Here is a 14,514-nt window from a genome sequence, read left to right as displayed (position 1 = left end):
GGCAGTGAATTCCAGAGTTTAACTATGCATTGAGTGAAGAAAAATTTCCTCCGATTCGTTTTAAATTTACAATACTGCAGCTTCATCGCATGTCCCCTTGGCCTAGTATGTTTGGAAAGCATAAACAGACGCTCCACATCGACCCGTTCCATTCCACTCATCATCTTATAGACCTGTACACCATCTTTAAGTGTGTCTGCATTCCCCTGCTGTCTGTGGAGAACCCCTGCTTACAGGTAAGCAGCTCTGCTTTACTTACTATAAACCCCTTTATATAACTGCTCAAATGCGGTCTGCCACTGTTTTCTCTTTGCATAGAAGTTAGAGCCCCCCCCCCCCCCCCCCCCCACCACACACACACACACTTTTCAGGGAACTCAAACAAAAAAAGACTTTATCAGTCTAGGCTCTCTTTCTGTTTTTCTCCCCTCTTCAAAATCTATTATCATCGTCAACTTTATTTGATAAATTACAAAGTCAACAATGCATCTAAGTGGTTTGTCTTTCAGCACAGTTACTGAGTTCTTTTTTTTTTCTCCCATCGGTGTGTGTGGAATTGGTTCTCTTATATATGCAGCTTGGTGCTGTATTGGGTGATGCTGTTGAGGGAACATAAGGTGTAAGAGAATTATAACGAAACAGAGGAAGGTAAGTATGAAAGGCTCAGTGGGCAAGAGTAAGAACTTTAAATGGAATTTAATAGAGCCAAAGCTTTTCATATAAAAGTGAGATCACTCTATCTTTTCCAAGCACTGAAAAGCAGTGTAACAGGAGTGTTTTGAATAAACTGTAGTCTGCGATTGTGGTAAAACTCATGACACAGTGAATTGCAATATGCTAAAAATGAGCAAATGAGGGAGTGAAGTAATTTTTAAATAATGCTTAGCTTCTTGGTATTTCTAGAAAGCATTCCCATTTATATGGTTATGCTCTCTCAAATTCTCTGAACTCACCACTCCCTCATCGTCGATAGATTGGCTTAAACATTGAAACCTTAATTTCTCCCAGCAATTAAACATCTTGTCCTCAGCAGCATTCTTCTTGTCTTTTTCCTTCTTACTGAGCTTAGAGGCCAAAGCCAAGACTCATTTACTACAGATCTACCCATATAATAATCTTCAATATTTTATTTTTATCAGACTGATTCTTGAGGCCGTATATGCACAGTGCTTCCGGATGGGAAGGGGGGCAGAGCAGGTCAGAAACTCATGCTGATCCAGTCACTGCATCACTTGGTCTCTCATAGAGAAGGGGGATGGAATTTGATATACCGCTTGTAACATTGGTCATACCAAATAAAACGTCCAAAACTAACAAAATTAACAATCCATTCACAGCATTTAACTTCTCAAATATGAGAAAAGTGGAAGCTAAAATTGCTGGGGGTTGAAAGTTATTCCAGATATACTCCACTGAAGTAGAATATGGACTTCCAACCAGGGTTGAACAAACAAAGTGGTTTATATATTATATACAGGTACTTATTTTGTGCCTGGGGCAATGGAAGGTTAAGTGACTTACCCAGAATCACAAGGAGCTGCAGTGGGAATCAAACCCAGTTCTCCAGGTTCTCAAGCCACTGCACTAACCAAAACGTTTGGGTTGGAAATGTATGGGGAGAAAAGGTGTATGATTGTTTTAGTAATGAAAAATTACTGTCTAGCTGTGTGAGAACCTAGTTAGCATAAATATGATAAATGCAGTGAAAAATACCCAGCTCTACAAGGGGATGACCTTGGCCCCAACAGCATGATACATAATGATAACTCTCAGTTGCATCTAATACAAAAGGGAGAGGTGAAGAAACTGAGAGGCCTGATGACCAAGAAACACAAGCAGAAGTTGAATTCACACAGGGATTCACCTCAGACTAAGCAGATGACAGGGACAGCCTGTACAGACATCATGTCAGCCAGCAATGGATCCCCTCAGCTGTGAGAGATGCAGGACTGTGCTGATTCATCTATACCAGTGGCATGAGTCCAGGTGGTCACAGACCCACCCAGCAGTGGCACATATCTGATGTGGTTGGCGGGGCTCCCCCAATCCCTGCCAGCTGAAGACTCTCCCTTCCCTTCTCCACAGGCATTCTGGTGTCTCAACTCTTCACCCCACTCCCCAGGTACCTTTTATGCCTTCATTTCTTTGCCAGCAGTGACTCATACCCGCTGCTTGGGGCCAGCGTGTAAAGCGGGTATGAGTTAATGCTTGTTAATGGCAAAGAAATGAAGACTTTAAAGGGTACTGAGAGGCAGCAGAGAAGGGAGAAAGATGGGTGGGGGGGCATGGTTGTGCCCACCCACTTTGGGCTCAGCCCACCCAAAATTGGGTGTCTGGCTCTGATCCTATTCTTGCATGGTGCAGTAGAATTATATTTGTTCATATGATTACTATGTTAGTATTCTACCTGACCTATTTGTGTATAAGAAAATTACACTTCTTACTCATTTTGCCAAATGTTTCCTCAGTTTATTATGACACACACACATCAAATGTGCCTCAGATGCTTTTCTCCTAAATTAGGAGGAGGGTCTGCTATATATATATCCTTCAGTTTTTCTAGTAGCAGACGCTCTTCTGAAACTTAGAATAGAAGAGAGTGGGGAATTATGGTTCTCATAGGTCTTATTGGCCAAAACAGATTTAGTTTCCATTCCTGTGGAAGTTTTCCATCAGGGAAACTATGAATGGGGACGTTTCTGACCCTAGTCATGCACAATTGTGGAGTTCAGGATTTACCTCAGTGCTGTTGGCAGTTACCATTACTTTATAGAAGATAGCTACATCTCTTTACAGCCTTGTGTTCATTTTTGATAGGGCTTTCATCTACTGAAGACTTCCACTGTGCCTTGAGACCACAATGAGGCATATTTTCAAAGCACTTTGGGAGGCTAAGTTCCATAGGTTTCTATGGAACTTTGGGAGGTTAAGTGCTTTGAAAATGAGCCTCAATGTGGTACTAACACAGTTAATAAATGCTGTTTTAATTACCAGACTTCTGTGACCTGGAAGCCCTTATTCTTGATGTGGTCAGTTCGAATGCATAGTCAATGAATAACAGGCCTTAGTGATTGATCTGCCCTATGCAGAATTTTGTTTTAAATTAGGGTAGTTCTGCACACACATTCTAAGTGGTGTTGGGCTTACACCTTAACCAGTTGGTCATCTTTTTAACATTTTTTGCCCAGGCCATGTGTCTGCGATATTGAACATGCCTTCTATACCTGGGATTGCAAAATGACTTCTACTTGGAGTAGGCTAAGTCTCCTAGAAAGTTCACCCAGACTTTTGTAAATTTGTCCTTAAACCTGGGATTGCAGTAGTAGTTTTAACAGGTAGAGATATTCTTTTGCCCAGGTAGGGCTTGACTGTGAAATTAAATTTCAAGGCTCATAATGCCCGAATGTTGTTGCTGCAGTCTTTTGAATCAAGTAATTCCTTGTCTACCTCATTATCAAAGGTAGCTATTTGGAACACCTTTTACATGCGAATGCTGTACTTTCTCACTAGCTGTTTATGTAATTAGACGCCTGACGCAGGCATCCTTTGTGCCGAAACATGGCCATGTCGGGTCATCGGTTCTCTGCTGTTTATGCTGGTTAGATTAAAGACTCTTTGGTTCCATAAGGTGACTCCATCTCCTCACTGTGTATGGTGTTCTTGATCTTCTTCGTGAGGTTTTGGTCCTTTGTTGTTTGCCTGTTCCGTCGCACAGAGACTCCCATGGTCCATGCATAGGCATTTATAACTTAATTTTGGAAAATAATCCAAAAATCATTAGCTTTCAGGTATTGTAACTATGTGATTTTGAGCCTTTCACCCTGTAATTAGGTATAATACAGGGCTGGAAATAATGGCACATTGTTTTGTATGTTGATTTCACATAACATATGATTATGCTATGGTGTGCCAAATTGTAGGAAAGACTGAATGGGACCGTTCAGGTCTTCATCTGCCATCATGTACTATGTTACTATGTGAGTACTTTTCAGTGACTCTTGAGAATTAAGGTTTCATGAAGGCTTTTAGGGTCTCCACATGATAAGGATTTTCTACTCTTAACTGCATGGCTACCTTTGTTTATCTTCAGACTAAACAAATAAAACTTTGTTGTTTCTGATCGCTGTAGAATCTTCATTTCATGCCTCTACAGGATTGTTTTTAATCTAGTATTTATCACCTATTTGAGCTTACAACTCAGAACTGGCCTATACTAGAGCTACAGTACTGTGAGATGTGAAACTATAAATAATTTTTCACTCATCTTTTACTCTTGCCATTTAACATAGAGTTTATCAACCTATGGTACACATAGCCATGGTAGTACATGCCATGAGAATGAGATATATGCTGGCATTTCCCTCTGCCCCTGTTGCCCTTCATCTTCTGGTCAGCTGCAATGAGCAGCCAATCTGAGATAGGGTTACCATATGTCCGGATTTACCCGGACATGTCCTCTTTTTGAGGACATGTCCGGGCAACCGGGCGGGTTTTGCCAATCTGCCCATTTGTCCGGATTTCTGGACAAACGGGCATGCTGGTGACGACCCGCCCGCCGGCCTGTTTGTCCAGAAATCTGGACAAACGGGCAGATTGCTAGCCTCCCATCCCCTTACTTACTAAGGGGAGTGACCTCATGAGACGTCAACTCTCGGTGGCCATTTTGAATCTGCGCCGAGATCACGAATAGGAAGGATGCATGCAGGGCAGCGCTCCGGGCAGGAAAGAGGGGGCTCTTTCCTGCCCCGAACGCGGAAGAGGTCACTAGACCACCAGGGCAGTAGTAAGGGGAGGGGAGTGATGGGCTGTGTGACGGAGGGGGGGGGGGGGGAATGTGACGGGGCGGAGTGAGGGTGTGAAAGGGGGTGGGGTGTGAATGGGGCAGGCCATGTCTTCCTTTTGGGGGGACAAAATGTGGTAACCCTAATCTGAGAGAGCAGTTAGAGTAACACAGGCACAGGAGACATGTCTGATACAGGACACAGAAAATGCAGGCAGGAAGAGGAACAATTCCATGTGTGCCCACAGCAACCTCCTGTTTTTGAGAGCCTTTGCTGCTGCTGTTTTGTGCTTACTTATTGCAGCTGTCCAGACTTCCTGCAAGATCAGACGTCTCTCTTGCTGCTGCTGAAGGCAAAGTTGAATCTGCCTTGCTTATAAGTCCTTCTTCCCCCACCTCTTTCTCCTCTGCTGAAGCCTCACACATCCTACCACTGTGCAAGTCCTCTTCCACCATGTTGCTAAAAGTCTCTTCTGTCATCTCCCATGTGTTTGGGAGCTTCTGGGCTAGGAGACAGGGCAGAGGCAGGAAATGATTATTTGTATGGTCACAAGAAAGCTGGGAAAGGAGGTGATAGAGATGGAGAGATAGAGGGATGGGCTGGAGACACCGGGGCTGGGTAAGAGTAGGGGCACAAGGGAAAGATGGGATAAGGGCTAGAGGTTAGATTAAGAGGTAAAAGGGGAGAGGAAGTGATGATACACAATGTGAAGAGGAGTACAGCAAATGGGGAAAGTGCTTGCCATGATTGGCATCGGTGGGGGAAGAAGGATGGGCCAGTGGGCAGGAGAGAGGGAAGGGGTGCTAAACAGGAAGGAGAAAAATTTAATTCTGGGAAACTGAACGGTTACAGTGCAGGAAGAGGAGGATCTATAGAAAGATATTTGTTAGTGTGGGAGGGAAGAGAGTGAGCCGCAGGGGATAAAGAAGAGGAAGCTGCTGGTCACCACGTGCTAGGAGGGGGAAGAAAGAGGATTGAGGAGGTACAGTTGCAGGAAGCAAGAAGATTTTGAAGCAAGGGGATGGGGATAAGGAAGATGCTTAGCATTGTGTTGCAGAGTACAAGAGTAGATTGGGTGGGGGGGGGGACAACTGGTGGTGGTAATGTGGATTTGAGAGATGTTCATTTTTGTGGGGGAAGGAAGATGATGGTGTGTTTTAGGTTACTGAGCCCATTTTTATTATGTAAGTGGCCGGAAGTGTTAGGTTGGGACTGCTAACCCACCGCGAAAATATCACCAAACACAGATGATGTTTATGTGGAGGACTGGAAATGTTATACTGAGGCCACTGACTGAGTTTTTGTTGTTTTCTTTCACTCTCCTGCTCTGTTCCTTTCTTTATGTGTTGGTTACCCCTTTCCTCAAAACTATAGTCAAAAACATTTTGGCACGGCACTAGGTTTATCCTGTCTGCTAGGGGGTATATATGCAGATTTTCTGACATTTGTGAATACTTGCTGCCTTGAAAGATGAAGGAACACTGTTTTTTTGTTTTGTTTTGTTTTTTTAACATTTTTATTTATACAGTTATTTTCAAATTCACACTGTTCTGACCCACCTCTTTCATCAGTGGCCAGTGACCATAGGCTATGGGCCACTGTTCCTGGCAGAACTTGGTACATGTGCTCCTTGAATCAGCCTAGATGATCACCATTATGCTATGAGTAAAACTCTTACTCCATCCCTAGTAGTTGTGAATGGTGCCTCTTCAGTAACTCCAGATGAACTAAGGAGCAGTTGGCAGGCTCTGGCATCAAATCTAGTTCTCCCATGGACAGTGCACAGTACTGCTGAGCCATAAGACATAGTAACATAGTAGATGACGGCAGAAAAAGACCTGCACGGTCCATCCAGTCTGCCCAACAAGATAAACTCATATGTTCTACTTTTTGTGTATACCCTACTGCCAGACTGTATTTTTTTTACTCACGTTTTCTTGTGTTACCCTCCATAGGATATCTTCAAACAAGCAACCGAGGACAGACTAACAAGTGCCAAGGAGCTACCTTACTTTGAAGGGGATTTCTGGCCTAATGTGCTGGAAGAAAGCATAAAGGAGCTGGAGCAAGAAGAGGAGGAAAGGAAGAAAGAGGAAAGTACAGCAGCTTGTGAGACTACTGAGGTAGGAGATCTCATACAGCCCTTGAGACCAAAGCACAAGTCAAAACATTGGAATTTGGGGTAACACTGTTATGAGGTTGTCTTATTGCAGTTTGTCAGTGCATTGTTTCAAGGGATCAATTTTGTTTTAAGAGATTTTGGGCATTTACTTTAAGCTTTCTAAATGCTATACAAAAACATTTACAGAAATACTTTTACACTTTGTTTCAGGCATTTATGTCCTAGAGGGAAGAAAGAACTAACCCGGTAAAAGTAATGCTTATAATGCTCATATACAGCAGCTGAAGCACCCTACAGAGATAACTATGTTGGTAATCCCAACTGTCAGCTCACCCTAACTACAGCTTTGGCACTTGTATGGTAATGAGAAACTGAGCACTAGTGAAGGCAAGAAGATATGCTAACTGAACCTTTGATTTCCTGGTGCTGGTTGACAGTGAGGGGCATAATTGAACGAAAACGCCTATCTCCATGGGCGTTTATCTCCAAGAACGGGTCCGTGAAGGGGCGGACCGAACCGTATTTTGGGAAAAAATAGACGCCCATGTTTTATTCAACAATGTGTGAGCTGGGTGTTTTTGTTTTTCAGCGATAATGGAAAATAAAAGCGCCCAGTTCAAAAACGAATAAATCCAAGGCATTTGTTCGTGGGAGGGGCCAGGATTCGTAGTGCACTGGTCCCCCTCACATGCCAGGACATCAACCGGGCACCCTAGGGGGCACTTTTACAAAACCAAACAAAAAGGTAAAAGAGCTCCCAGGTGCATAGCACCCTTCCCTTGGGTGTTGAGCACCCCAAATCCCCCTCAAAACCCACTGCCCACAAGTCTACACCATTACTATAGCCCTAAGGGGTGAAGGGGGGCACCTACATGTGGGTACAGTGGGTTTGGGGGGGTTGGACGACTAATAAGCATTAAGCAGCACAATTGTAACAGGTAGGGGGGATGGGCCTGGGTCCACCTGCCTGAAGTCCACTGCACCCCCTAACAACTCCTCCAGTGACCTGCATACTGCTGCCAGGGAGCTGGGTATGACATTTGAGGGTGAAAATAAAAAGTTGAGAAACTTCATTTTTTGTGGTGGGAGGGGGTTAGTGACCACTGGGTGAGTCAGGGGAGGTCATCCCCGATTCCCTCCAGTGGTCATCTGGTCATTTAGGGCACTTTTTGGGGCCTTATTCGTGAAAAAACAGGGTCCAGGAAAAGTGTCCTAAATTCTAGCTAAAAACGCATACTTTTTTCCCATTATCGGTGAAATGCGCCCATCTCTGTTCGGCAGATAACCACGCCCCAGTTCCGCCTTCGCCACACCTCTAACACGCCCCCATCAACTTTGTCCGCATCCGCGACGGATTGCAGTTGAAAACGTCCAAAAATCGGCTTTCGATTATACCGCTTTATTCGGTTTTGTGAGATAAACGTCCATCTCCCGATTTAGGTCGGAACTTGGGCGTTTTTCTCATTCGATTATAAGCAGGAGTGTCTACCATCTTTTTAAAAAAAAAAAAAAAAATTCTACAACACAAAGGGTATATTTTACAAAGGCACACTAATGATTAGCAAGCACTAAACGCTATCGATGCCTATAGGAATATATGGGCGTTTCTAGCATTTAGCTCGCACTAAAAACGCTGGCATGCCTTTGTAAAGGGGGCCCAAAATGCACTAAACTCTATTAAATATAGGGCGCATCACTGCAAGGGAGAAGTAATGTTTGTTTTCAAGGTGGACTACATCTCTTAGAGAATAATTTACTAAATATAAAACAATTTCTTCTTCCTTCGCCCCCAAGTGTACCCTCGTAGTATAGAGTTCCTCATAAGCGCTTATACACTGGGATGTTAGAATGATAGCACCAGTGGATACTGAGATCTCTGTCGGTAATCCAGCATGTCTGTCTCAGATTCTGCTGTCAACTTCAGAAGTCAGTAACAGCCTTTTAAGCTTGTTTCTTAACCTCTGGGGGAGAGAGATGTTACAAGTTGCTTCTTGTAACTGAGAATAATTTGAGAAACTGAAGAGGCTGGTTTTAATTTTTTAAATTATATTCATTGTACAGTAGAGTAAATGTAAAGCACAATAAATACATTTTAGATTGTGATTTTTATTTCTCCAAGGACAAACAGGATGAGAATATTCTTACTAATGGGTGTTGTCACCAACGGAGCCCCAGTGTGAAGATGCTCCCCAGTGTTCTTTTCTAGAAGTGTTTGGAAGCTTGTCTTCCTGCCCCTCAACATCACATGGGACCAGAATCAGTCTTTGTTTTGCTACAGAGCAATGGGGGCTTTGTATTAGTGTCTTCCCTTAGCTTGCATCTTGTTTTTCTGTGGTGGCCTATCCTTTGATGTTTTTCACTATCTTCTGTTGTGTAAGTATTGCGTGGGTCCAGAACCCTCTCCCTTAGTTTTATTTTCTGTGGCTCATTAGGCCCCCTTAAGCCTGGAAGTTTCCCGCTCAGGGTTTTTTTTTTCAACATCGAGCCATTTGATTTCGCCATGACTGTTTTTCTGGACATGTCCCTTAAAAGCTCCCAGTGGTTTTCATAACTGCAACCGGGTTGCATCCCTTATTGGCACTCATAATTGGTACCTGGAGTCTAGTCATAATCACTCTTCTTACAAGCACACAGATGTCAAGAAGAGGTATAAGAGTGCAAAAGAATTTTTATCACCGAGAAGTCCGGTCCACTGACTTTGGCATTGGAGGCATCGGTCTCAATGGCCCCTTGAGCTCCATTGGATACTTGGGATGCGTCGGCATTGAGGAGGTTGCCACTTGCCTCGACATTGATCATCAGTAGTACCTATTGAACGTCCTCTGATCCCCACCCAAGGACAAGGAAAGATTCATATTCATCTCCATCAGTCCTGAGATACCCCAGTGTCACATTGACATTAGTGTTGAGAGCAAGGTCTTTGATATCCTTAAAGCACCCCCAATGTGAGGAGAGCTTATCTTCCCAGGAACTGGTTAGGGGGCATCAGCCTCCGTTGAACCAAGACCAGGTCGCCGATTCAACACCAATACCTTTCAGGGATATGACCATGCTGGCTGAGCCCCCAGCCTTCACTGATGGCAGCCTTTGAGGATCAGCTGTGAGCCAAGATTCAGGAAGAGATGGAACATCACTTTACCTGGCAAAAAGCTGCAACATCGAGGGCATCAACATCAGCTCTGCAGAAGATCCAACCCATTCTCAGTGCCCATGCTTTGCCTTTCAGGCATACATTGATGCCTTTGCCTCTGGCACCAGAGCAGGTTCACACTGAGACCATGTCTAATTTCCACTACTTTGGGGGCGGAAGCTTTTTCAAAGCATTGGAGTCACTGTTTCCTCGGTGTTCAGTTCCTGGACCTGACCATACTGTCAGTAGTTTGACAGGTGCAGACTTGGACCCTTTCGGGGAAGTATGTTTATGAGTTGATTTGGACTGCTGCTGGGTGCCTGAGGACCCCTCCCTTCACATGAAAGGAGAAACTCACCCCCGCCGCCAGAGCAGCTTGCTTTCTTTGATTTTGTCAAGGAGATGGCTAAATCCGTCTGTTCCATGTGAGTTTTTTTATTTTAGTTACATTTGTACCCCGCGCTTTCCCACTCATGGCAGGTTCAATGCGGCAGGCAATGGAGGGTTAAGTGACTTGCCCAGAGTCACAAGGAGCTGCTTTGTGCCGGGAATCGAACTCAGTTCCTCAGGACCAAAGTCCACCACCCTAACCACTAGGCCACTCCTCCACCTCTCAGAGTTGACTATTGAAGATATTTTTATTTTTTGTTACATTTGTACCCCGCGCTTTCCCACTCATGGCAGGCTAAATGCGGCTTACATGGGGCAATGGAAGGTTGTGACTTGCCCAGAGTCACAAGGAGCTGCCTGTGCCTGAAGTGGGAATCGAACTCAGTTCCTCAGTTCCCCAGAACCAAAGTCCACCATCCTAACCACTAGGCCATTCCTCCACTAAGATGAGTTCAGGGCCGAGTTATTGGACATCCTTCAGTTCGAAGGCCCCTCCCCCACAAAGGAATCTGTGGCAGTGCTCCTTAAGAATATACAGATGAAGCAGTGGTAGACCTGCCCTCCCCCCAACCTGTACATCAGATCAGTAAGAGGTGTATAGCCACCCTCTCGCCTCTAAAGGGAAGCTAAACAACTTTAGAAGAGACTGAAAGAAAGCCCTTCTGGCAAAGGAAAAACACTCCAGAGTTTAGTTTTTCTCTTTTATATCTCTCTCTGGTCTGTGTATTTCCCTGGAAGCTTAACAATAATGTGACTGCCACAAGATGTGCTTGTCGGATTACTGAAGCTTAATTTTGTCCAATCTCTTAATGCTTTATATTTTCTCTCTTACTTATCTGGTATTCTTCAACTCTGACCTCTAAGGTCACCTTCACATAATTCTGCTTCTTTGGTATTTTTCCCAATTATCCATCATTTGCCCTTTGTAACCTCCCTCCCTCGAATGCTTATCACTCATACTTGTCCTTCACTGATAGCGTCTCTGTGTTATGTTTAGAGCCTATTTGAAGCAAACAAACACTTATTAAAGTTTGTGGCCCATTACTAGGGCTAAGCAAGCCTCTCTATGGTCTCTGAGAAGACCAAGAAGGCATAAGCTAGCTAATTGCCCTACTAGATCATAAATAAAGGAATAAGTTATACATACAAAGCTGGCTGTTCTCAGATTTTATACTTTATGCAATTCTAGTTATAGTTAATTCAGAATAAAATCAATTCCTATTCTGGTCTTACCCAAAAGAGTACATCATAATTCATATACATATCCCTGTTCAAACACTTCCACATATATCCACTTACACAGACCTTCTGACCAACTTAGTGTACCGTCTAGACATGCTGCTTAGTATACTAGCATGTACTCCTGCCATGTTACTATTCACAGTATGTACTGTTAAACAGTGCACACATCTTGTACATGGGCAGATAATAACTTTTACAGTCTCAGAAATCATTTACTTGAATGTCTCTGGAACCTTTCACATACAATTACCCAAGAATGATTTTGGAGATTTTGTCCAACTGCTTCACGATTTGACTCCCTACAATTCAAAACATAAATTTAAATCTTTATCATGGTAGTTTTCTCTTCTTTGGGTAACCAGGTTTAAGCCTTTGCTTAAAAATCATTAGACAGGCACATGTCATTAAATAAAAATCACAAATTAGGGAAAAATAAAAATCACATCAGCATCCAATTTTCAAGAGTGAAAATAAAGTTCTATAATTGTCCAAAGAAAACTAATAGCTTGCATAACAAATAAGATTAGGGCACCAAGTAATCAATTAGGTGTACTGGTTCTTTATTTATACAAAACCAGGGTCAGAAAGGACACACAATGTGGGAGAAAAGTTTTACATGCCAGGTGTTTGCTAGGAATGTTTAAAGTGTATGTGTGTGTGTATATATATATATATATATATATATATATATATATAGTATTTAGAAGCATCCCTCTCATTGCTGAAATAGTAATGAAAACAAACAAACTCTGCTTTGAAATTTAGTTAATATAGAACCCTGATGGCGAACCTATGACACGCGTGTCAGTACTGACACGCGTAGCCATTTTCAGTGACACGCGGCCGCATGTGGCCGCATACAGAGAAGCAGCGGAGTTCCTTGCTGACACCCGGGGCGGATCGCCGATGCGCCCCCCCTCCCCCCCGGTGCAGGGCGGCCCCCCCCCCCCCCCCCCCCCCCCCCGGCGAAATCACCCGGTGCATGTTTACCCGCTGGGGGTGTGCCGTGTGCGCTCCTATTGGCTCCCTCCCTGCTGCTCCCTCTGCCCCGGCTCCTCACTTCCGGCCGGCGGAGCAGAGAGCAGCGGAATGCCGTGGGGGACGCATCTCTGAGGGCCCTGTGATCACCATTACCAGCAACCATCATCCAATCTACTGTTCTGGGGTGTCGTGGATTTGTAATTGACCACCATTACTGAGATAGGTGAGGGGGAGGCTGGGAGAGGCGAGGGCATGTGCTATGGGTGCCGTTTCCCGCCATTAGAAATAGCGGCAGCCATCTTAATTTACATAAGGTGGTCAGTTAGGCTAGTTAGGGCTAACAGGCTATCTATAATTCTATCTTCTGTCTCTGCCCCCCTGATGGAGAACTCAAAAAATAAAAAACCAAGGTTAAGTAAAGGAAGTGGTAGTAGCAGTAGCCGACCCTTTCAAGAGACATGGACCGAGATGTATGGCATTATAGAAAAAAATGGCAAATCATTTTGCGTTCTATGTACTGAAACGGTAGTAAGCAGAACGTGGAATATAAATAGACATTTTGAAACTAATCATTCCCAGCTCTTGAAAAAAGTGAGGATGAACGGAAGGAATACATTTCCAGGCAGCTACACTTTTATAAGAGCCAATCTAAGTCCATCCTTAAATTTGTAAAAGGTTCTACAAATTTAACATCTGCAAGTTTGAGCATTGCTCACTCCATAGCTCAGCATGGAAAAGCACTCAGTGAGGGAGAATTTATTAAAGAAACTCTCCTAAGATGTGCACCAGTTCTATTTCACGATATGCAGAATAAAGATGCAATTATTAAGAGAATATCTGAGTTACCAGGAAATTTGGAGTGCCTGGATCCGATTACCAGACACTTTTAGCACCCTGAAAAATATAGCAATGGCTTTACTCACAATTTTTCCCTCTACGTACTTTTGTGAAACCTTATTCTCAGCGTTAAATAATATCAAAACCAACAAAAAGATTGACAGATGAAGTTAGTAGCGCTTGCTTGGGCTTGAAGTGTACAAAATACCAACCTTCAATTGAAGATTTAGCCAATGAAATTCAGCAACAAAAAGTCACTAATAGGCAGATTAGTTAAAGAATTCCTCCTCCCCCTCACTTATCTTAGTTCATGGCACCCCACACAAGTTAAATAATATCAAGACCAACAAAAGAAACCGACTGACAGATGAACAAAGAAGTCACTAAGTAGGTAAGTTAAATAATTAGTTTTTGGTTTATTAAATACAGTTTTATATTACAATTATACATTTTTGTTATTTAAACTATAAATATCGCGAAATTATGGTTTTTTTCTCGAAGTGACACACCACCCGAGTTATGCTCGGTTTTTTGGCGAATTTTGACACACCAAGCTCAAAAGGTTGCCCATCACTGATATAGAACAATAAATTGAGAAAGTTTGTACTCAGATAATGGTCCCAAATAGGAAATCTAACAATGTATCTCCTATGTAGTGAAAGAGAAAGCAATTTAAACAAATTAAGGCAAACAAGGCGGCACTTCTCCTTTGTTCTGGAACAGCACAAAACATTTTCATTCAAGAAACATAAAAAATCTTAACAACTTCTTAATCTAAACATTCATCTAGATTCACTTTTCCTGGGGGGGGGGGGGGGAGATTTTTCTGGAATCTGTTACCTGAGGTACAGTAACACAGATATATATCTTTATCATGAGAGTAATGAACTAAGCACATTAAGTACTTCAGTAGACAAACATTTCCTTGCACAAATCACATTAGCAAAACAAAAGTCTCTACTATAATTACTGATTTGCAGATGTGAATCCGTTCCCTTCCAGTGCTGATATTGCAAGAGTTCATCAGGACT

At 43.2% G+C, this 14,514-nt stretch overlaps 1 protein-coding gene across 1 annotated transcript in view; it reads left to right on the top strand.

The window, feature by feature from the left end:
- CREBBP (CREB binding protein) overlaps positions 1-14,514 on the top strand; it is an 846,007-nt gene that overhangs the window by 780,598 nt on the left and 50,895 nt on the right. The window contains exon 28 of the mRNA XM_030211575.1: positions 6,737-6,904. Within this exon, the coding sequence (XP_030067435.1) occupies positions 6,737-6,904 (168 nt within the window). The remainder of the gene's footprint in view (positions 1-6,736; positions 6,905-14,514) is intronic.

The sequence above is a fragment of the Microcaecilia unicolor genome, chromosome 8 (genome assembly GCF_901765095.1).
Source record: "Microcaecilia unicolor chromosome 8, aMicUni1.1, whole genome shotgun sequence".
Lineage (NCBI taxonomy): Eukaryota > Metazoa > Chordata > Amphibia > Gymnophiona > Siphonopidae > Microcaecilia > Microcaecilia unicolor.
Note: the sequence above shows the minus strand (reverse complement) of the source record. Positions and strands in the feature narration are given on the sequence as shown.